Genomic DNA, 23,724 nt, shown 5'->3' with positions numbered 1-23,724 from the left:
TGTTTTCTTCCCTGCAGCCAGAAACAGTGACTCCAAATGGTCTCCTGGTACAGTCACCAACACCTCTTTGGCTCATGAGCTGTGGAAGGTTCCTCTCCCTTCGAAAGGCATCTCTGCTCCGTCCCGCCCTCCACCTGGCCTGACTGGCCAGAAACAGCCCTCATCTTGGGACAACGGTTCTCTGAGACTGGCAGGCTGGGGTGGCTCTGAATCCAGATTCAACTCTGGTTAGTCACAGTTATATTCCCTTTCACCTTTACAAACTCTATTAACAGTATCTGTACTGTAGAGTTTAAAGAATTGAGAGAGACCTGAAATGATCGTTGTTCACAGGTTCCAGCTGGGGTGACAGCAGCTCAGGGAGAACTAATTGGCTTGTTCTCAAAAACCTCACACCTCAGGTAAGAAGTTTAATGATTTGGACTGTATGGGCTCATTTTAACAGTCCATAGCATTCACATTGCCTGTTTCAGCACTCATGATTTTTGCAGTGCAAAACACATTGAAAATGCAGCATAAAACTATTTATCAACACTTTATTTTGCAGTTTAGGGTTTTATGAAAAATCATCAACCGCTAATATAGATTATTTATAATTTTTCAGAAGTTTAGAAGGAAAAGCTAATATCTGTCAGGCACACAAACACTTTTTCTGAATGTATGACTGAATTCAGACCATATAGGCAATTTTTAGCTACATATTAGGTTGTGTGTTGCATCATTTGGACGTAAATGTAGCCCTGCTCATGTAAATATGATTTCATTATGATCAAGTTTGTAATAATTCTCAATGGCCAACTCTCATTAGCCATTTTGTAAGGAAATCTAGATATCTTTTTATATGTAACACCACAGCAAAATCATTTATTGTGTAACATGTTTTGCAGATTGATGGCTCCACCTTGCGAACTCTGTGCATGCAGCACGGTCCACTGATCACATTCCATCTGAACCTTCCCCATGGCAATGCTGTGGTCTGCTACAGCTCTAAGGAGGAGGCGGCAAAAGCCCAGAAGTCACTGCACATGTAAGTCTATCTTTTTTTTCAATGCAGGTAAAGAACAGAAATCATATTATGTTTGCAAATAATTAATAATAGCAGTGTAAGAGGAGGTGAGTGCATTAAATTTAGCTATACATAACTTGACCACTTCTACCTTGAAAAACTATATTCATCAAAAGCATTGATTGGTTTATAATTGTAAGAATTAAGATTTTCATAATGTACAGCTTAAGACTGCAAGTTAGGGCTGGGCGATAAAACGGTATTGGTATTTATCGGCGGTACACCATTGTAAGAAAAAATGATGTGGACGTCAAAGATCTCAAAAATGAAGTTTATTACAGCATAGCAGTGGCAAGGTACACAAAGCACCTTGTGTTCACTGGCGTCAGAATGAACCCAGAACATCCAAATCTTAAACCTTTTATCCTGTTACAGTTTACAACTCTTAATGTAAATCAAGTTGCCCTTGTTGTAACAGCTGTGGTCTGTATGTTAATGAAGTTGTGACACCCCATTGTCTGAGAAGGTCCTCTGTGTCCCACACCCAGTCCCATTCTACAATTGACTACCATTTGCTCAGGATGTGATCAACCCAAATGGTCAAGAAACAATATAACTTGACTGCCTTAATCTCTATGATAATTAAGCCATTTTGGGGATGAGCTCATTCTAAAATATATTTAGGAGTGGAATCTGGGTCAAGGCAGACTACAACTTCTTACACCATTGTCGGTAATGATATAAAAAAATTCGATATAGCGCTCGATATTTTCATTAAAATGCGTAGATCTTAGTGGCTGTTCAAATATCGCATCTAAAAACATGTGGAAAGCGCGGCTATGCCGCTTTCTCCTCCTTTCCAAAGCGCTTGCGCTCCCATGGCGTCTTTCATTGCTATGCAACCATGAACTGCGCTTTACACATCATGTTTGTCGAAGGTGCGTTCATTCGACCGTGATTCGTAAGTGGACTGCGAAGTTAAATATGGCGCGACCACCACAACGTTGCCCAACATCAAATGGCAAACGTAATGAAAGCGGAACGAAAACTGTGATACTCGTTATTTTGTGTTTCACGCTCAGTTTGGACCAATGTCAGTGCAGCGCGAGCCGATCTTGATCAAGCGACACTGTAACTACACAGCTGTATTTACATCCTGTTTTCGGTCGAAGTCCATAGTAATCGATTGTTGAGTTCACACGCATAGGTTGAGTTACCTATGATCACGCGCGTGAACTCGACAATCAATTACTATGGACTTCGACCGAAAACAGGAAGAAAATACAGGTATGTGCGCTGGCTGAAATAACATCATTTTTATTCATATCTTTCACATCTACTGCAGTCAGATTCACTCGTGTTCACTCTGAAGGAATTACTCACATGGCTGTGCACTTGTAATGACACACAAAGGATGTTAAGAGGCTAAAAGCTGGTTTAAAACTTGCCCCATTGAAGTCAACAGGGTGCAAATTTTAAAAAGAGGATAACACAGTGTGTAGGCAACACCGATTTTTGTCGTTGTTCTCTGTATTGACAGCACTCCAAATGTACAAAAAAATTAGCTCAATGTTAAAATTGACCGGAGTTCTCCTTTAAAGTTTGCCCTGGCCCCCTGGTTCAGATCCACTGCACTATAGACCTTATTCACATCTTTGATTTTTAACGAGAATAAAAGCGAGCCAGTGAGGGATAGACATGCATCTCTTCAGTGGGTTGTACTGTTATGTAATATGTTTTTGGACTGTTCAGCCGACGAAACACTGCAAAAATATCTTTCTGAGAAATTTCAGTAGACAAGAAATCCCAGACAATATGAGCTTTGGAAAATTATAAGTGATCTAGGCGCTTTATACAGCTTTTAACAGCGGATGCCATTTCCATTATGTCTATCCCTCACAGCCCCACTTCAAACCTGGCATGGCGCTGCTCTGAATAAGGTCTAAAGGGGATATGCGTGATACTGTTCAGTCATGTTTTAATTTTAAATATGTTTTAAACTGTGTATACTGTATATATATTATAGTGTTGGAAGTGATTACAATAAAGGGTTAGTTCACCTAAAAATGAAAAGTATGTCATTAAATACTCACCTTCATGTCGTTTCACCCAAAAATTAGATTTCTGTCAGTAATTACTCACCCTCATGTTGTTCCAACCCCGTAAGACTTTTTCATCTTCGGAACACAAATTAAGATATTTTTGATGAAATCTGAGAGCTGGATCACTCCATAGGCTGCTAGGGAATTGCATCTGCATCTTAAGTTTATCAAGCGACGAGAATATTTTTTGTGCGCAAAAATAACGACTTTATTCAACGATTCATTTCCTTCTGTGTGGGCCTCTGAGTGAGTTCACGAGATCGCCACGACGCATGCGCGAGAACTGAGAAGATGACGCAGATGGGTCTCGATGTAGTGTTTAAAATGGTTCTAAAGTGTGCATTTCCTGGATGTCCGAATCGTGAGAAACCAACGAGAAAACTTAAAAGTGCCTTACCAATGCCGCAAAATGAATGGCTTACCTTTCACACCTTCCCATCAAATGATCGTGAGCGTCATCTTCTCAGTTCTCCCTTCTCAGTCCCCCCCCCCCCCACTAAAAATAACTACTTTATTCAACAATCTCTTCTCTTCCATGTCAGTTTGCTACACTCTACACAGGTTCTACGTCAGAACGCCTGCTCATTATTGGCCGGCTCCTGCTTCAGCATCACACACGTCGTGGTGTGTGGCACTGTTTACCATGTGATCAGCGTAGCAAACTGACATGGAAGAGAAGAGATTGTTGAATAAATGTTTGTTTTTTTTCACACACAATTTTCTCGTCACTTCAGAAATACCATTTTTGGGTGAACTAACACTTTAGGGTCCTGACTGAAGTTTATCAACCTGTTTACTTATATAATGTATTAAATAAACTATAATAATGTGGCAACCTCTAAGCAACGTGGTTTCCAGATTCTCAGAACCACATGCTGGAGTTCACACAGACTTGCATCATGAGAGTGTAAGGCACAATACTGATAAAGGCTCTGCTCTTCCTCTTCCTCCTCAGGTGTGTTTTAGGGAACACTACTATTCTTGCAGAGTTTGCTAGTGAAGAGGAAATTAATCGTTTCTTTGCACAAGGTCAGTCAATGACTGCCTCTCCCAGCTGGCAGACGCTGGGCTCTTCTCAGAATCGGATCGGATCCATCGAGGGTTCTCACCCCTTCCCAAACCGCACTGATCCAAATCACTGGAACGGCAGCGGGCTGTCAGGAGCTGGCAGCGGAGACCTGCACGGCTCGTCTCTCTGGGGCGTTCCCAATTACTCCACGAGCCTGTGGGGCAGCCCCAGTGGTGGTGAGGGAGGGAGAATCAACAGTCCCTCCCCCATCAGCTCCTTCCTTCCTGTTGACCATCTGATGGGAGGTGGGGAGTCCATGTAGAGCATCTTTCACCTTCTGACTTAAAAACAAAAAATGACAAAAAAAAACAAAAACATACAAACCCGTGACCTCAATGTGGAAATAGTTAATCATAATCATATGACCATATATATATTATATATAAAAAAATCAAATGGCACTAGTTAGACTTTCTTCACTTACAAAAAAACAAAAACAATGCGGGGTCACCCTGTGGAAACAAGTTACGTTTTTTTCTGCACATATGTCCACTTTGTTTTAGCCCAAAACATATCAGTTTGAATACTTGAATCATGCAGGCCAATTCTATAATGTGAAAGGATGTATTTACACTTCCAGGTAGTGCTCTTCATACAGAAAAAAAGCTTCAGTTGAGCTCATCTGTTTATTCATCATGTTTATTTGAATTCCAATTCTTTTCGTTTTGTTTTTATTATTTGCATTTTGTTTGCTGACAATGTTGGAGTTTGAGCTTTTTTAACTTTGCACTGAATGTGGTTTTTCTCAGTATAATCTGCAATATGGAGGGAGCCGACAGTTCCAGTGTAGTTGTTTACTCAAGGATGTTCTTAAAGTGTGCGCTCTACTATGCCTTGATGTACGCCTACCTTATTGTGGTATTGTGGAGTTTGAGATCAAGATATAGATGCTGACTTAGGATTATTTGATGATATTACAGAAATAAGTATTGCACCAATTTTGTTTTAAAACTAAAGAATTTAGCTCTGCAGTGTAAAAAACTGTAGCCACAGCTGTGACTTGCAAACCCGACCTGCAAGCCAGGGGGAACAGCACTTTCAAAATAGGCTTTCAATTTTGTTTTGGAGGCGTCACATTGTGCCCTCTTGTTTACAAAACGTTTTGAGGGGGAAAGTATGGTCATTCTTCCTTTTATTTTAAATGGAAAAATACAAAAAAATGCATAAAGAATTTTTTAAAAATCATATAAAAATGATAAAATACAAAAAAAAAGAACAAAAAAAGAACAAAAAATGACAAAACTAAAAAAAAAAAAAAAAAAAAAATCTTGAGGATGAAGACGAAGCTTTCTATCTCTGGGAATACTGATCAGTGTTTGGCCATGTCATTGGTTATTTTATCTATTCCTCTTGTCTGCTAAATAACCAGCATGGTTCTCAGGAAATATAGCCAGTTTTCCCCCATAGAAACTCCTTGTAGGAAAATCCAACTTTTAGCACTGAAACTACTTATAGCTCTGTAAGTTTTTCTCTGCCAAATAACTGCTTTAAGCTGGAGACATTCTACATACTGCTTTTCAAATATGCTGTCTTTTTATTAATGAGTGGATATGGTTTGCTGAATCACTATCTAGTCCTTCCCTTTTTCCCACTGAGTGGCTCAATGTTTTTCGCTTTGTGACTGTCGAAGTAACTGTCAGAAGTCATAAGAAAAGGCAGAAATCTGTAACTATGCATACTGTGGCCACTGACTCGGCCTACAGAATCGCTTTTTCTTTGTCTGAAGTAATGTTTTATATGTTTCCGCAATTTGCATATACATTGTTTGAAAATATATATATATATATGTATATATACATATATATATTTTTTCCTCATCGCCAGAGCTGGTGTTAAAGAAAATCTTGTTTGGTTATTTTAACAGTGCAAAAGTCGTCCACATTTCATTGCCTTGATTCAAATTGTGTCCGAAGATGCAACAAGTCAAGTGGCTTTTAACTGTTTACAAATAGAAAATGATTGTAATGTGTACAGTTTGGTTGTGTTAATCTGAAGTTCCTTACAATATTAATAAATTAATGTTTTGGCTGCTCATTACCATTTTATTTTTATTTTATTTTATTTTGTTTTTTTTCTTCCCCTTTCCCCTCCCCTTTTCCCCCTTCCTCAAAGCTGGTTTGTCATTGAAAATGGCTTGCCTCTGTACTTGTGGCCAAGGAAGACTGGATTAGAGGTGAATGTAATCTATTGCTGGTAGTTCAAATAATGTGCATAGATTTACAAACTATTTACCTTTTATTGTACTATATTTTAGGTGCACAACTTATGAGACGCTTCAAGAGCGAGAGGGAGAGAAAGATGTCAGCATTAGGCTAAGCCATGGACCTTAATATTTGTTTAAGCTGTTGTTGTTGTTGTTGTTTGTTTGTTTTTCTCCAGTTTGTTTTATTTGAGAAGTAGAACTTGCGTGGTGTTAACTTATCCATATTTAATGACTCATCGTACAAAAACCCTGAGTATTACCCTCACTTTATGGTTGCGTGCCAGTATTGAACCATTTTAAGTAACCGCTTTACCAAATATACTTCAATCAAAGGATTTGTTTACTTAATTCCAGACCTGGCTTATCTCATTTTGTTTGTCTGACTACTTTTAAGTGGAACATTGGAGAGAAACTACATAACGAAAGCCGAAAATGAGTTTTTGGAATTGCACTTGGTGTACATAATGAACTAGAGAAGCTTGTACTGTATTTGTGTTCTGGAGGCAGACTGTAGCTTTGGAGACTGGACGGGCCTTTTGTTTGTCTTTTATTCTTTGTGTACATTGGCTAGACTCTTTAAAGCGTGCGTTTGTGCCTGCGTGTTTGAGTGGTCCACTCCATTCCTGCGCATCAGGAGCCCGAGTATTCTCCTCTTGAATGGGGGCGTATAACTGCAGGTATGACCGATCGGATTGCCGTGACTTTGTTTACTCCCTCGATGTGGATTTCTCGATCTTTTGTGCTTCAGTTACATGTTCGTATGCATCCAGGATAGCGTGTGTCCTTTCTGGAAGTGCGCCGCTGAGCTTTACCAATGGTTCTGAATGGGTTCTTTCCTGCCGTCTTGGCAAACATGCTAGTTTCCCTATTCTTCGTGGCTTTGTTTTTCTGAAGTGAACTGTGAAAGCATAGGGAAAAGCCATTGGCACCCAGTTTGTTTCCACTTTAATTATTCGTTTTGTTTTTTAGTTTTTTTCTTTCCCCCCCACCCCCTCCTCTTAATTTTGTTTTATGTATGTGCAGCTGTTTGGTGTTAGACCGAACTGTCATGCTGAGACATTTTGATAATCCACTGTCATGCCAAATTATCAAGTAGGGGGAGGAAAGGGATTTGTTTTGTAAAAGCTGGACAATGTATATGCTTCAAATGTCACTTGCAAAATGGATGTTTTGAGGATATTCATGAGCAATGTACAATCCCCATTTTTATAGGTTGAACGTAGAGGAAATGAAAAAAGTGACTTGGCCTGACATTCTACTTTTGTACTGAAATTGTCATTCTTTTCTGATTTATCCTGTGAGCAAATATACCCATGTCTTTTAAATGGTTCCTACTGTTGAACAATGTGCTAAGGCAATTGACTTAAACTGTGAGTATTGCTGTCATGTTATTATAAACCCAAAAAGCTTTAGTAAAACCAGCACAAGAAATGGACGAACGAGAGTTTAAATCGAAGCTTCCACCATGGGGAAATTCTAAGAGAGTCTATGCAGTGTAGAGTTGAGGCTTCCATGTTTGTGTCTTTGCTTAATGAAATCCTGACCACGGTGGTGGTTCGGATTTAAAAATACGATTCCTGTAATGTGCCATGATTGAAAAATTTCTTTTGTTTTTGTCACACAAATTGGCCAGTTGTAGCAAATGGAGGGTTGCATTAACATTTCCTTTTTCACAGCGCTCCTCACTGAACGGGCTGTGGAATAGCAAATTCTTCTGTCAGTGGTCTGTCCAGAAATAGTTTTGCTCACATGTAACCTATATGCACACTGCTTTGATAGACTGTTTGAAAATGAATAGAAATAAACATCAATAAGATAACTTAAATGAGCAGGAAGTTCTTTTCAGCGTCTTCCTGGGGTCATCTTAGAATTTTAACTTGGGGAACTGCACTTTTTGAAGGACAATCCTTATTTGTATTGGTAACAATTGACACAAGGTTTAGTCTAGTAATACATGGTAGATACTCAAATGTGTAGTGATGAATGTTTCCTGTAATGCTGTTTTCTTTTTCTTTTTTCCTTCTTTGTTGCTTGGTTTTCAATTTCAGTACCCTTAAGTGCATATGTAACGAGGTAGTTGAGGTAATAGAGTAGTTTTTAGGTCTTTTGTTGGCTGTACTTGTAGACTGATAACTGTTTGTAAAGTCCTGATCTTGATATCGGAATACAAAGCTGTATAACTTGGGTACAACCCGCAATAAAGCCTAACAGTGACATGGTGTGAAATGTTGTTTTTTTTCCTATCTCTTTAACTTTTACTGCAAATGCAATTGGAAAACGCTCAAAAATCTTCTTTATCAAATGCCACATTCTAGCATTAGACCTGTGCAAATATGTAGTTGCTGAATAGTTGCCAAGGGCCTCGTCACAAAACATTTATGTGGAGTGTAATTAATATTATGCTTTATGATAAAGTTGTATTGTTAAGGTTTTTTTTTTTTCTCTGGAGAGCTCCAAAAGAAAATGTTGAAGACAATCATCACTTATGTACAGGATTATTATAGTTACCTAAAGCCAAAAACATTTGTTGCTTGAAAAAAAAATCACCCCCAAAAAAAGCAGTTACCAAAGCAACATTTCTGGTTTTCATAACTTGATGTTCTAAAATAACTGTAGACATATTCAAAAAGCGATAATAAAATATGACTGATAAAATTACTAGACCTTTAAAATTAATATACACAAACTATAATTTTTATCTCTATATCCCTGATATGATTGTAAAGCGTTTTGGGTGTACAGTAATACATATGAAAGTGCAATATAAATGCCTCATTCATTCATTCATTCATTCACAATACAAATAACACTGGCTCATTAGTGCACATTTTGATTAGCATGCATGTTTTGTCCACTGGTAGTAATTACACGTGCAAACAAAATAAACAGTGCTTTTAAAAGCGGCTTATCACATATGTTTACATGATGCTAGACACAAAGACTCTAGTCAAACAGTGGCCTTGGAAAAAGTAGTTTTATTTTACATAAAGGTGGACTATCATGAGATGGCCTTAGTACTGCCGCAGTATTAAATCATAAATCAAGGGTGATGCCACGTGCAGATGTCATTATAGAACGGTTTTCTATTGGCCTGTAAAATGTTAAAGATCTAATACACCTTCAACGGTGCAGTTTAATTTCTGTGCCACCAAATAAATCTCCAAGAAATATGTCAAACTAGGCCTGAACAAGTTGTGGATGTGAACCAAACTGGTCCTCAAATCAGTCGAAATTATTCTTTAGTGAATCAGCCTGAATTTGAATGATTTTTAAAAATCTATATCCAGTAATCATAAGCAGATGTCATGGAAACTTGCTGGACAGAAAGTGTGGGACCTTGAGGTTTCCTAAACACTCACCTACTACCTGCCTCAGTCAGTATGTCAGGCTGCTCAAAGTAGTGTTGAAAGCACAACACATTTTGAAACATCTTTCGAATTGCCTACAGACGTCTACGCATTTGAACTGGTGAAGGATGCAATTTTTCAATGGAAAGAAAACAGCAGCTTTGACATTCACAAAGTGGCACTGACCTTGTAAGTTAAGTGGCCGTTTTACTGCCCTTCCACTAGAGGGACCAGTGAGAGGCTTCACTTGTGGCATGACAAACCAAAGAATTACAATTTAGTCTTGGCTTTATTTTCAGCTCAAGTTCCCAAGAGTTTAGTGACATTTTCATTAAATACAGCAGTACACATGACAAGGCAGTTGACACCATAAGCAAGAGACAGAAACTGGACAACGAGTAGATACAGCTGATCCACATCCATATTGTTTAATACAGAGTCAATCCTTCAACCTGTGAAAACGAGGAAAGAAAAACGATATTTTAGGATCATAAAAATACAATTACCAAGCATGCATAAGTTACCTACAATCTAGGCATTGTAGTTCATAAGACAGAGCGTACGTACCATAAGACTTACATCTATTCATACACATCTTTTTTATCCGCAATGTACTTTACGATCTCCTCAGGAGTCATAAGCTTCTCCGCCTCTGCATCTGGGATCTCAAATCCTGTGGAATTTGAATTCAGAATTCAATGCTTATAAGATGTGACAGTTGTTAAATGCTTTACTACTAGAGGAACACACCCATACTAACCAAACTCATCTTCCATAGCCATGATAATCTCCACCTGGTCCAAGCTGTCCAGCCCCAGATCTTTCATGAAATGAGACGATGTTTGAAGCTTGAGGAAGGAAAAGGTCAATGATGTCAGAGATTGATGCTGGAAATATGTATAATATCCCAAATGTAAACCAAGCAAATGCCGTAATAATAAATCTGTATATCCACACAGAAAAATTAATTAAATGTGGTAGGCAGGAATGCAATTTGCGGGTTCAAATTTCAGTGCACACATGCAATGTTACAGTATCTCTCAAATATTAGTATCTCTCTCTCACCTTATCTGGACTGATCTTGTCATACAGCTTAAGGACGTACATAACACGGTCTTGGATGTTCTCTAAAGTGAGGGGTGGAAGATCACCGTAACGCCGACAAAGATGAACAGACGGGCCTGAAATCTAGAGACATGCAAACATTTACAATATGACGTGAAAATGAGAAACAAAGCAATTTGCCACATAGACCAAGTATTTATAGTACACAATGATCATTAGAATAAAAATAATCTCCCTCTACCAAGTGAAGGTATGAAAACTGTCATATGAGTCTGCTTTTGTTTCACAGCAATGTTGGACAGAGACTAATAGCTTTGGTCACCATTTACCATACAGTCAAGTGAAGAGGCTGTGAATATGTCCAACATCTTTTGTGTTCCTCAGAATGAAGTCATACACGTTAGTAATGACACGATGATATTATATTCATTTTTCGTGAATTACTCCTTTAATAATAGCTACAATAATAGACGCAAAGAGACTGACAGAGCAATAACCGCCAGTGTAAAATGTATTCTCCTAGTGCATTTTATTAAGTTAACTTAACTAGTTGCTATTTCTACTATAAATAATTGTGACATGGGTTTAAAGTCTTGCAGGTCACACTGATGTGGTAGATGTATGTGTTGTGAATGCACACTATTTTAACTGAGACTATGGCTGCCCCGCTGTCATGCATTAATAGATTGTCGGAAAGACACAGGTAGGTCACTGAGCAATCCAGCACCAGTAGGCCACACACACACAAACATCCCTGGTCTGCAGAACTCTCACCCGCACTAGGTCAGTCCACCTCGTCCGCTGGCCGCGTGAAACGGCAGAGAGAGCTCGCTGGTTTGAGGCGAGGGGCGCGCAGGCGGATCTTGTTAGCATGTTGCCATGATTTAACCTTGCAGAGGCGCGAGCGACGGAGCGCACACACTGTGCAAGCGCACGGGACGCCATGTCTGTGAATTTCTATCCCACAATTCACTGCGACAGTCACTGGACATAAGTTTGACATGCGCGTGCGCACTCTGTCAGTTTTTTCCGCGAATCGGTTCTTTCGAACGGTGGAACAGTGCTAACGAATCCTATTCACTGAAAAGATCCGACTCAAAAGATTCATCAAAACAAGAATCGGACGTTACATGAATTAACTGTTTTACCCTCGTTTAATTATTTATTAAAGTTATGTACCTGATAAATATATATGGCCATTTAAATGATGCAATATTGGATATGTGTAACATGAAATAATAAGGCTTTTATTTTGAAACCAATCATGGTAGGATATAGGGAATTATTGGGAGTAAAAGGGAATGAGGGTGGGAAATGGAGGAGCTGAACACGCAGCGCCAGTGGGTTTTTTTTTTTTTTTTTTTATGTTTTGGGGATGATTAGAAAAAGTTAAGAGGAATAGGAAAATGTTTCTGAGCCAAGCTACCTGATGATGGCAGTAATGCACTGTTTAGTGCGGTTGCCAATAAAAGACAGAAGAAGAAGAAGAACCAATCATGACTGTCAGTTACGCATAGAGTCGTCCAGTTATGGTCCATCAGAGTACATTTCTTTGCTCTATTCTAATAGCTAGAAACGTCAAAGTACTTTTTGCAAGATGATTAAAGAAACCGTGTACGAACTCATGCTTTCTCTAAAGTAGAAGGTTTGCTTCGTGCCGAGACAAAATAAACTGAAGACTGACGTAAATAATCCACAACCAGCATGCTGCACAACAACAGTTAAAGTAGGTATTTGTTTTTTTATATAAGTTTTATACATACATATGGAATATTTTAATATGTTACAAATAATGTAAAAACTTGTTGATATACCATGATACAGAATAGCCTTGGTGTTGCTTTGCAGAAGATATAGAGACCATGGAGCCTGCGAGCCTGGAAAACTTGTGTGTTTTGTACCACAGTGCAAACTATATAGTTGTCAACAAACACTGGGACATCCGTATTGACAGCAAAATGTGGTATGAGAAGCAGACGGTCCAGAGTCAGCTAAAGCATCGCTTCCCAGAGCTTGCAGATCCTTACACCTACTATGGCTTCAGGTCTTTCTGTTACTTTGCTATAAGCTGACACCAAACAATAATTTAAACCATCACTTGTCTTATCAGTAGTTCATTGATATGCATTGTTGTATTCTGCAGGTTTTGCCATCAGTTGGATTTCTCTACCAGTGGTGCTTTGTGTGTGGCTCTGAACAAGGCAGCAGCAGGGCATGCGTACCGCTGTTTTAAAGACAGACTTGTTACCAAAGCTTATCTTGCACTGGTACATCCTGGTACATTTCAGACATCCTGTGAATATAGAAGGTTTTTCCTAATAACAAGTCTATTTATATGTCCTGTGCAGGTCCGTGGTGTTGTGGCTGAGGAGAAAATGACCCTGGACTTGGCGATTGGCAAGAACACAACAGAGGGCAAGACCCATATGATGTGCACTGAAGGAACAGAAGGTCAGAATCTCTTTTGCTTCAAAATTAAACATTACAATTAAACTAACTGAAACGCATTCATGTGTATATTTCGCGCTTATGCGGTAGGTTGTGAGAATCCCAAGCCCTGCCAAACAGAGCTCACAGTTTTAGAGTATGGAGCATACAACGGAGATCCAGTCACAAAAGTGCTTCTGCAGCCTCTGACAGGTACAGTACCATCAACAGTACAGAAAAAATATAGATGAGTCAAATAAAAAAAGTTTAAGTATCAAAAACTTTGTAGGACGGACGCACCAGCTCCGAGTGCACTGCAGTGCCATTGGTCACCCTATAGTGGGCGACTATACCTACAGTCTGCGCACAGACAATGCCCCGTATCGCATGATGCTGCACGCCTACTTCCTGCACATTCCTCTAGAGAATGAACCCATCCACGTCATAGCCCCAGATCCCTTTGTACCCAGCCTCGACTCCAAATGGGCACCACAAAGATGTGTGAACATTCTGGAGGATTTACTGAAGAATATTTTAACAAAGCCACAAGCTGAGATCCGAGAAGAACCAGAGCCCGTGCACAGGAGCAGCAGCTACCCAGTGGAGAGTGAGGAGCAACAGGCACAGTGTCAGCAGTGGTTATGTGACTGGAATCTGGACTGAGGAATTGTGCTGTTTTACCAGTAAACTGCTGAAGCTATGCTGCAGGCTGCTTATGGGGTACCCTCTTCTTTAAAGGCCAACCCTCTTTAACTACAGTGTACAGAAAGAACTGTAGGCATAAAGGAGTATTAAAGGGATAGTTCACCCAAAAATGAAAATTCTGTCATCATTTAGTCTCCCTCGAGTTGTTCCAAACCTGTATGATTTCCTTTCTTCTGCTGAACACAAAAGAAGATATTTTAAAGAAGGTTGGTAATTAAACAGTTGCTGGTCCCCATTGACATCCATAGTATTTATTTTTTTCCTACTATGGAAGTCAATGGGGTCCATCAGTCGTTTGGTTACCGACTTTCTTCTAAATATCTTCTTTTGTGTTCAGCAGAAGAAAGAAAGTCATACAGGTTTGGAACAACTTGAGGGAGAGTAAATGATGACAACATTTTCATTTTTGGGTGAACTATTCCTTTAAACCATTTGGCCGATCTGTGTATGAAAAAGATCACTGTGAGTCATAGTGCATTATGGAGACCCCCCACGCTGGCGTTCAAAAGTTTGGGGTCTGTAAGATTTTTTTTAAATGTTTTTGAAGGAATCCTCTAATGTTCACCAAGGCTGATCAAAATTACAGTAAAAACAGTAATATTGTGAAATTATTACAATTTACATGGACTGGTTTCTTTACATTTTAAAATCTAATTTATTCCTGTAAAGCGGGAATTTTGCAAAGTTTTAAGTCCCCGTGAACCGGAAGTTGCAAACGACTTTTCTCCAGTTTTGTGACGTATTTCCAAGTGAAACGGAATATTGAACAGAGGGCAGGGTTTTACTCTAGCGCTCCTTCTCTCCATCTCTGCTCATAGCAGACTAACGGTTTGAGGGGAGTGGTTAAGCGTTTTCAACCCAAGCCGTCAAACCTACGTCATCAGAGAAGGAACGCCATTCCAGACCGGAAGTAACTTTTCAGATTTTGATTAAAGATTACCACGGCAAACAATTTTTTTCAGCAGCCGTTACTCCAATCCTTCATAAATCATTTTAATATGCTGATTTGGTGCTCAAGGCAAATTTCTTATCAAAGCTAATATTTTTGTGGAAACTGCAATACATTTTGTTTAAGGATACTTCGAATAGGAAGTACAATAGAACAGGATTTATTATTTGACTATTTCTTACTGACCCCCAACTTTTGAACAGCAGAGTATACTTAATTTGAAAAGCAAAAAAAGTCAGAAGAAAGGTAGTATAACATTAGAGAGCTGAGAAAGAAATCCCAATTACGTATCTTTACCTCTTTCAAGTATGCTATGTGTACAAATGGTATTGTTCATTGTATGAATGCATATCTGTAGTTTTTTTTTGTTTTTAAATCAATTGTTTTTCAATAATTTATGATTTTATATTTTTTTTGTTGCAGTCTAGAAGGGGCCAAGACTCACCATTTTTTTTCCACTAGATAAACAGGCAAGTTATATTAAGTCACACTATACATGGATGAAAGGTCTTAATTTCTGTACTTGAATTGTGTGAAGCATGTTTGTCGAAATCCATATACTGAACGATCCCTACCTCAAAAACTGAAAGTGTAGCTTTGAAAATGAAATTTAGTGCATCTATCTACAGAGTATGTTTCTTGCATGTCATCCTGTTCCTTACACCGTTAACTAACATTTGTACACAGCTACAGTGGCAGGCGGTCATTAACCGTTGTACAGCGAGTTTTGAAAATCCAGTCATTTCAATAGGAATCCACATGATAGAGAACTTTGCTTGAGGGAAAGATCTCACCATGCCGATTCTTTCAAAAGGCTCCTGTTGGTCACATGGATTAACTGCTTTGACCGACAGAAAGTTGCTTGATTTGAAAGTGATCTCTGTGTGAGCTGTGCTTCATACAATGCTACATTATTGACAATAGACCTTTTTTGCAGAAAAAAAAATTCACTAATGTTACCGCACTTTACTAAAGGAGTGTGTTGTTTAGTAAAAGCCCCCAAAACATGCTGTGGCCACTTAAAATGAATCAGTACATATGCTCTTTTCTTTATAAAAAACAAAACATTTATTACCATCTGTAATCTGTCTTTGCACACAGAAAAGGTTTAGTGTTGCAGAAATTTTACTTTTCAATAAATAAAGGTCCTTCAGTCTAACAACTAATCACTGTGTTGTGATATTTTTACCAGCCACGCAAACAAGACAGTGGTATGAGACATTAACAGAAATCTAAAAATTCTGACATGAAAAGCAGGAGATATGTGGTGGTTGTGTATAATACACACATATTCTTAAATTGTATATTCTATGTTAACATTGTCATGAACACAGCAAGGGATTTTACTGCAACTGTGAACAGAATTAAGTAGCATTTCTTTGTTGTTCAAGATTTACAGTTGTGACCTAAAGCAAGGGAAGGCTGGGGAATATTAGTCCATATTAGTTTCCTTTGGTCCCAGAATGAAAAAGTGAGCGAGGCACAAACTGAAGTTTAGTCCTAGATCTGGCTGAGAGGGAGAAACTTCTGGTAGTAACTCTTGGTAACGTCGATCATCAGTTCCTGGGTACATTCAGGGAGCTCTCCTGAAAATAAACCTGAAATACAGAATAACAAAGAAGCTTACATTTAGCAAGTGATATTAATTCACTTCTAAAATTCATTGTTGGCATAATATAAACAAAATAAATTTACCTCACTACATTACATTACCAGATTACAATAATAATTAACAGGATTTATAAGTAACAAAAAACAATTTATCGCATTCATAACATTCTAAATTCATAAAACATCTGAAGGTGCTGACCTGGACATCCAGAGAATACTGTAAACGGAGGAACCACTGTCTCTGGGGGAAGGACAGTATTATCCAGTATCTTACAACAGTCCTTCAAGACACAGCGTCGACCCTGAAAAAACATGCTTTATCACTGCAAATGTCACACCCACAAAACAAATGAGAGGATACAGATTAGGGGGATACTTACAATCACACAGTTCTTGCCAATGTGGACGTATGATCCGATCTGAGCGGCGTTGACAACACAGTCCTCCTCTATGAACACATGGTCCCCAATATGCAAGGGGAAGAAAGCCACTCTAATATACACAGAACAAACACAAGCAAGTTAAATCATACAAATTCAATTTTATTAGGAAGAATACAGGCACATCCTAATTTGACGTGTTCCTGTGTCAACGTATTTTGTTGATCCTGGAACAACATTCCTGTCCGAAAATGTTATCCTAATCATATAACTACCCCTTACACTGGAAAATGATAGGTGGATAACACTGGTGTAGAAGCACATAACCCTGGTTGTAAACTTGTCCCTCAAATCTGATTGGTTGATTGGAATGTTGTTCCAGGATCCAAAAAGATGTTGATCCAGGAACATGTTGCACTTGGTGAAATCAGGTTCTGCGAGAATGCACATGCTTTACTCACCCTTTGCTGAATTTCTTAAATGGTGGTCTGATCACACTACGACTTTTAATGACACAGTGGCGCCCAACTCTGACATTAGCAAGATCTCCTCTGATGATACAGTCATTCATCACGATGGTCTGAAAAACAAAACAAACAAAAAAACAGCCAATTTCACAAAGTTAACACACTGCCTGGGGAAAATAACAGAACAAAACAAAGGGGGGGAAACTCACTTTTCCATTGAGGACGATGTTTTGACTGCCGCAAAGCACCGACTGTCTGCTGACTTTGTTGCCTGATGCCTAGAGAGATCAAATGTGAACGTTACCATCACATGACGGTCCAGCCCTGGGCTGATCCGAGTAATTAAATAAACAACATACGCAACTGATACAGACGTTTGTTGACTGGTAAGTTATGTCAAACCATCACTTTGTTTATTAGAAAACACATTCGGTTTGCAGAGACAAACTAGACAGTCAGTTCATTCTGAATTTAATATTTGCAACCGCTTGATTCATCAGAAGGATATTATCGACGGTATTCACATACCGTCTCGATGTATTCAGCCTTGTTGTATAATATTTCACAAAGCTCCATTTCTGCACAATTTTATTGTTTTGTTGGCGAACCCCTTCTGATGATGTCCAGCAGCTGTCAACCGCTCCCTCGCTATTTCCGCTTCCGGTTAGTATCAACTTGTAGCATAGAAATTTAGATACATAGATGCCTCGTAAGTGGCTGTTCAATTCAATAGGCCGCGTTCGCGATACATAAGTCATCCGCCATATTGCAACGGTCAAAGCCGGTCCGTGAACATTCGAGAGCGAGTTGACGACTCTGCAACAGTTGTTGTTAGACGCATGTATGAATATCTATATCTACAATAGACTCTAGCAGATGATGTTGCTCAACTAACACAATACAACAAGACGAGGGCGTTAGCAAACACAACTTTAAAAAGTTACCATATATTAAAAACCTGTAAAATTTAATGAATGCATAAAAACTACAAACCAACACAATCTCACCTGTGGAAGGTTATCGCATTTCTTCGGGAATTTAAATCTCGGCGGTTTCACAAAGAGAAGCTGTTACTGAGTGACGACCTATTTTTTTACAGTCTATGGTGACGACACGCTGACCGTTCCAACATGGCGGGCGCGCTGACGTGTGTGAAGAGGTCGAATTTGACTCTACGTATACGTCTCTATGACTTGTAGAGCATCGTACAAGGTGACAGAAATATTTTAGATTTATTTTCCATTGCATACAAAAATGTCAACGAGATAATTAAATATGTAATATTTATTATGCATACAATCTTTAAAAATCATCAAACCAGAAATATGCTAATGCTATGTTGTTAGTTTCTTTTTTTATGTACGTTTCCGGTTATTTATAAGACATTTTATATTATGTGTACGCATTTTATGCTTTCAAAATGGATTGCACATCAAATTAGATTTTTTTTTTATTTTATTTTTTTATGTGTTATAGTTACTTATTTTACATGCAAACACGGTTTGACCGCATACTGGCGCTGTTGTATCGTTTCACAGTTTTGACTCCCGCAGTACGGACTACGGAGGCGGTATTATTTTAAAACGTGCCTAATTAATCCATAGCGGTCTGTGCTCGTGGGCTCAATTCTCACCCACGTGGTTGATGAGCTTTTATCAGTACGTACATCAAAATGATTAGCCAATGTCAAAATGATGTGAACGTTAACTATGCAAAAGTTAGTGTAGTATGCACACTAATAATAGCCTATAGTAAAATCGTAACGGATCCATCATAAATTCTTCTAGTATGCACAATGAATTTATCTTGCACTATAAAACAGTTTAATTTTTTTATCTTTAATTTTATTACCATTTTCAATGTTTGTTTTTATCACATAATAAATTCCTTGCTCTGCAGTATTTCTGTTTACTCTTGAGCCTGGGAATAGCCTCCTGAATACACACAGCCCCCTCACCTTGACTGAAATGTGCTCAAGCAAATGCAGTGTTGTGTAAGACGGTCCTGTAATCCCTCGCTGACCACATCTGTCAGCTTGAAATTCTCTTATAGTTATACAATACCACAGATCAGTTATCACAATGTCACAGCAAAGGTCACTTTGACGTTGTATCGACTAGTTATTAGATTGTACACACAGCTATTCATTGTGTGTCCCCACAACTAACACAGCTAAAACACTTCCTATCACGGCCCATTGCCCTTCGTGGATCTTTAACAGAAGCAGTTTACTAAAAATCTATTTTTATTAGATCAGATAGAGAAATGTGTTTATGATTGGCTGCTGGCGTCTGTGTGGGAGGATTTGTCTTGCCCATTTTAGTCTTTATCGATAGATTTACATCAGGAAAACATATCCAGCATTTGAACTCAAGAAACTGTTTATGTTTCCAAGCACTGAGGAGGAGCCTTTATCTCCTTGTATATCTGTTGTTTTGATAGTCACATAAGCAAGACTTTCACTGTTTTCATCACCTAATGTGGTATTTTATTCTGTCTTGTCTAGAGATGACTTCCTCTACACAGTGTTTGTCGGGGTTCTTTAAATAACAAACTATTTTCATACTTTTCTGAATGCATCTCTTAGCAGTGAAGTTCTCAGCACTAGCTGAGCTAAAAATAGTTCAGGGGTCATAGTGTCTAGAGAATGTGCTTTTAGGTACTGTGTGTGTGTGTGTGTGTGTGTGAGAGAGAGAGAGAGAGAGAGAGAGAGAGAGAGAGAGAGAGAGAGAGAGAGAGAGAGAGTGCGTGTCCTTGTATGTGGTTTATGTGGACACAAATTTGTATAATGACATGGGTATTACAATGAAAACATTGTTTATGAGGACTCTTCATATCCTCGTAAACCAAATAGTCTCTAGACACTTCTGTCCTGAAATTCAAAAAATGCAGAAAGTTTTGGGTGATGGGTAGGTTTAGGGTTTGCGTAAGGCAATAGAATATACAGTTTGTACAGTATAAAAATGTATGGAAAGTGTGTGTGTGTGTGTGTGTGTGTGTGTGTGTGTGTGTGTGTGTGTGTGTGTGTGTGTGTGTGTGTGTGTGTGTGTGTGTGTGTGTGTGTGTGTGTGTGTGTGTGTGTGTTGTGTGTTTGTAAATGCACGGTAAGATGTGGAGTCTTGCCATCATCGTATAGTCATCTCTGCAGCGGACAGGGCTTCAGGAGGGCTTTATATAATGCAGCCTCCATGTCTGTGGGCGATGGACATGCTATCTGTTGAGAAGAGCCAGTGGAGCCAAAGTCAGGACTGTATCGTGTGTGTTGAGATCATTTGTTCTGCCTGTGTTTAAAGAGAAAAGGAAAACTGGAGGCACTGTTAGCATGCCTCCTTTCTTTCTGTCCTTTAATTGCTATTTCTTTCTCTCCTGATTCGGAGTGTGGAGTTTTGTCTCTGTGGAGCTGTTATGTAATTCTTCCTGGGAAAACGCTATCTAATGCCATCCTCTCGCAACCTGGATCATATGTATTGAGTCATATAATTACTTTGGTGTAATGCCAGTTGATATGGTTGGTTGGCATTACATTCTGTATGCAGTAAATATATCAACACCGTTCAAAATTTTATGTCTTTGAAAAAGTCTCTTATGTTCACTAAAGCAGCATTCATTTAATCGAAAATAAAGTATAAACAGTGATACTGTGATAATATTAAATGTAATTTATTCCTGTGATATCAAAGCTGAATTTATTTTCAGCATCATTACTCCAGTCTTCAGTGTCACATGATCCTTCAGAAATTATTCTAATATGATGATTTGCTGCAAGAAACATTTTTTATTATTATCAGTGTTGAAAATAATTGTGCTGCTTTATATTTTTCTGAAAATAATGAGAGTTCTCAGGATTCTTTGATGAATAGAAAATGTAAAAAAAAAAAAAACAGCATTTATATGAAATAGAAGTCTTTTGTAACGTTATAAATGTCTTTACTGACACTTGATGAATTTACTCTGTCCTTTAGTTCAGACATGAATTTTGAGCTCATATAGTGTATTTCCTGGTATATGTTTCCTTGTTCACATATAAAATAAATATTTGTTTGTAATTTACAAATGTATGTTTTTAGCGACACAATCAACTAATCTGACTAATTTATTTATAAAACCTATGACTAAAACTGTGTGAATAAAGAGATTTTGCCTGAAAAAAGGGATGGATAGAATGATGATATACTGGATATTCTGAACAGCCAGTTATTTGGTCAATTTGGTGGTGAAAGGAAATGGAAATGCAGGTGTCATATTTATTTATTTATTTTTATTTCAACATGTTTCATTTGATAGGTATGATGTTGGTGTGTTCTTAATTTTCATTTTTAAATGTCAACTACCCATACAATATTACACCTATATGTAACACAAATTCTGTTAATAAAGCACTGAGAAAATGATCTTGACCCTGATGACAATTACCTAATAAACCTTGCAGCAACAGCATGATTAAGTTCATGTTCTTCAACCAGAGCAATTACTAGCATCCAAATTGCAAAACATTCCCTTTAAAGGCCTTGTTCACACATTATAAAATATCAAGTTGTCTGTCTAGAGTAGACCTTCTGGCGTTCTAACTTCAGCATATCTTTGTCTTCATTAGCCATGTCTGTCTATTTTAGCATTCCTATAATCTTTGCAAAATCTGACAACATTAATTACCCTACTGAAAAATCCAGCATTGCTGGTTTTTGCTCAGTTTTCATATGGTGCTAATCTATAGAGTGTAAAAGTAACACTGAAATCAATGTTGCAGTTAGTGAAAGAAAGTAAATGCACTATACAAGTGATGATTGAGCATTAGACCCCTACAGTTAAAAAACAGAATCACTGAAGATAAGAGAAACAACAAGAACAGAAAGAGAAAGAGAAAGAGATGAGCAGAAACACAACTACAACTGACTCACAGCAACACAGCCTTAGATGAAATCAACTTAAAATAAAATCAATATCTCACCAGAGGATGATTAAACAACTCCTATAATAGTATTAAAATATTCACTTATTACAAACCAGTTTGGCTTTATTTTTTTTATATGGTACATGCACATTGCTTGAGAACAGCATGAATATGCTGGTCCACCAGCTAGACCGGCACTAACCAGCATAACCACCAGACTGGACCAGCACTATTCCAGCACTAACCAGCATAAACCAGACTGGACCAGCACTAACCTGCAGTATACCAGCACTAACCAGCACTAGACCAGCACTAGACCATCATAAACCAGCCTGGACCACACTATACTAGCACTAACCATCATAAATCAGGCTGGACCAGCACTAACCAGCATAAAGCAGACTGGACCAGCACTATACCAGCATAAACCAGCCTGGACCACACTATACTAGCACTAACCAGCAAAAACCATCCTGGACCAGCACTATACCAGGGCTAGTCAGCATAAACCAGACTGGACCAGCACTAACATCATAAACCAGCCTGGACCTGCACTATACCAGGGCTAGTCAGCATAAACCAGCCTGGACCTGCACTATACCAGGGCTAGTCAGCATAAACCAGCCTGGACCTGCACTATACCAGGACTAGCCAGCATAAACCAGCCTGAACCAGCACTATACCAGGACTAACAGCATAAACCAGCCTGGACCAGCACTAACCACTAACCTGCATAAACCAAGCATAAAGCCTGGACATGTTGATTTATGCTGGATTTTTCAGCAGGGAATGAATCAGATTCAATCATGAAAAGACCAAACAGAGGGGACAATTATGTGAAATATGCTTTTGTGTCTGAAAAATAATGGACACCTTTGAGGTTTCACCAGCACTGTGAGTCCTGTCCTTGCTTTGGTGCTCCACAGTGAGGTGACCTGATTTTGCAGGCACTGAGGGAGAGGCCTTTCTCTGTGGAGGTTAAGACAGCTTACATCAACTGCATTTATAAGCACCATCACGCTTACCATCCTTTTCCTGCTTCTGACATCAGTTTAAAGGAGGGTGTGTGCTCATAATTTAACAGAATCCTATTTATGTTAGAGGTGAAACAAACGTTTATATAGCACTGTCTGGATAAATAATGGACCCTTACAAGTATAGACCTTGATGATATTGGTCAAATGAAACAACTCTTTTAAAATATGTTTTAACAATTGTAAATGACAGGTCATATGAAGACATCTTTTCATGTATAAAAACTGCATTACAAAAATAGGACAGTGGCTTTCAAACTGGAGAATTGGTGTTAACTTCTGATATTATTGAAATATGAAAACACACTACTGATATTATCTATATTATTAGTTATGTAATATGTCAATTGACATAGGACTGTTTGGAAAATGGATGGATGGATTCAATTACATCTTTTTTGGGGAAAGTATGTATTTTATTTTAATAAGAGGAAGAAGAATTGTTGTGGTTTAAAAATGTGTAAAAAT

The 23,724-nt window shown here is 38.4% G+C and overlaps 4 protein-coding genes across 7 annotated transcripts in view; 2 read left to right on the top strand and 2 right to left on the bottom strand.

Moving 5' to 3' along the window:
- The window catches only part of LOC308698261 (trinucleotide repeat-containing gene 6A protein-like), a 49,248-nt gene extending 40,654 nt beyond the window's left edge, over positions 1–8,594 (top strand). The window contains exons 20-25 of one of the 2 annotated variants that reach the window (XM_081378197.1): positions 18–227; positions 334–401; positions 888–1,027; positions 4,064–4,422; positions 6,290–6,350; positions 6,432–8,594. In XM_081378197.1, the coding sequence (XP_081234323.1) occupies positions 18–227; positions 334–401; positions 888–1,027; positions 4,064–4,422; positions 6,290–6,348 (836 nt within the window). In that variant the 3' untranslated portion in view covers positions 6,349–6,350; positions 6,432–8,594. Of the gene's footprint in view, positions 1–17; positions 228–333; positions 402–887; positions 1,028–4,063; positions 5,366–6,289; positions 6,351–6,431 lie in introns of those variants that run through there. The other variant, XM_081378198.1, reaches the window with a different exon arrangement.
- A 741-nt stretch (positions 8,595–9,335) lies between these two features.
- On the bottom strand, positions 9,336–11,775 carry ndufab1b (NADH:ubiquinone oxidoreductase subunit AB1b). Of its 2 annotated transcripts, none has more exons than XM_081378316.1 (5): positions 11,567–11,775; positions 10,793–10,915; positions 10,488–10,575; positions 10,295–10,400; positions 9,336–10,179 (listed from the first exon to the last, which is right to left on the bottom strand). In XM_081378316.1, the coding sequence occupies exons 1-4, from the start codon at positions 11,735–11,737 to the stop codon at positions 10,309–10,311; spliced, it is 474 nt and encodes a 157-aa protein (XP_081234442.1). In that variant the 5' UTR covers positions 11,738–11,775; the 3' UTR covers positions 9,336–10,179; positions 10,295–10,308. The 2 variants fall into 2 exon arrangements, with proteins under 2 accessions (XP_081234442.1, XP_081234443.1); XM_081378317.1 differs by having other exon boundaries at positions 10,307–10,400; positions 11,567–11,768.
- A 469-nt stretch (positions 11,776–12,244) lies between these two features.
- On the top strand, positions 12,245–16,037 carry rpusd1 (RNA pseudouridine synthase domain containing 1). 2 transcript variants are annotated; one of them, XM_081378022.1, is made up of 6 exons: positions 12,245–12,518; positions 12,641–12,836; positions 12,936–13,059; positions 13,141–13,243; positions 13,331–13,432; positions 13,509–16,037. In XM_081378022.1, exons 2-6 carry the CDS (start codon positions 12,655–12,657, stop codon positions 13,880–13,882), a joined length of 885 nt encoding a protein of 294 aa, XP_081234148.1. In that variant the 5' UTR covers positions 12,245–12,518; positions 12,641–12,654; the 3' UTR covers positions 13,883–16,037. The 2 variants fall into 2 exon arrangements, with proteins under 2 accessions (XP_081234148.1, XP_081234149.1); XM_081378023.1 differs by having other exon boundaries at positions 12,289–12,518; positions 12,617–12,836; positions 13,509–14,533.
- dctn5 (dynactin 5) lies at positions 15,514–18,031 on the bottom strand. Its single transcript, XM_081378041.1, has 6 exons — positions 17,860–18,031; positions 17,541–17,609; positions 17,326–17,444; positions 16,865–16,976; positions 16,684–16,786; positions 15,514–16,471 (listed from the first exon to the last, which is right to left on the bottom strand). Exons 1-6 carry the CDS (start codon positions 17,905–17,907, stop codon positions 16,374–16,376), a joined length of 549 nt encoding a protein of 182 aa, XP_081234167.1. The 5' UTR covers positions 17,908–18,031; the 3' UTR covers positions 15,514–16,373.
- Between the last annotated feature and the right edge of the window lie 5,693 nt (positions 18,032–23,724).

Source organism: Scardinius erythrophthalmus (genome assembly GCF_964197995.2).
Source record: "Scardinius erythrophthalmus genome assembly, chromosome: 1".
Taxonomy (NCBI): Eukaryota; Metazoa; Chordata; class Actinopteri; order Cypriniformes; family Leuciscidae; genus Scardinius; species Scardinius erythrophthalmus.
This window is presented reverse-complemented; position numbering and strand designations above follow the sequence as displayed.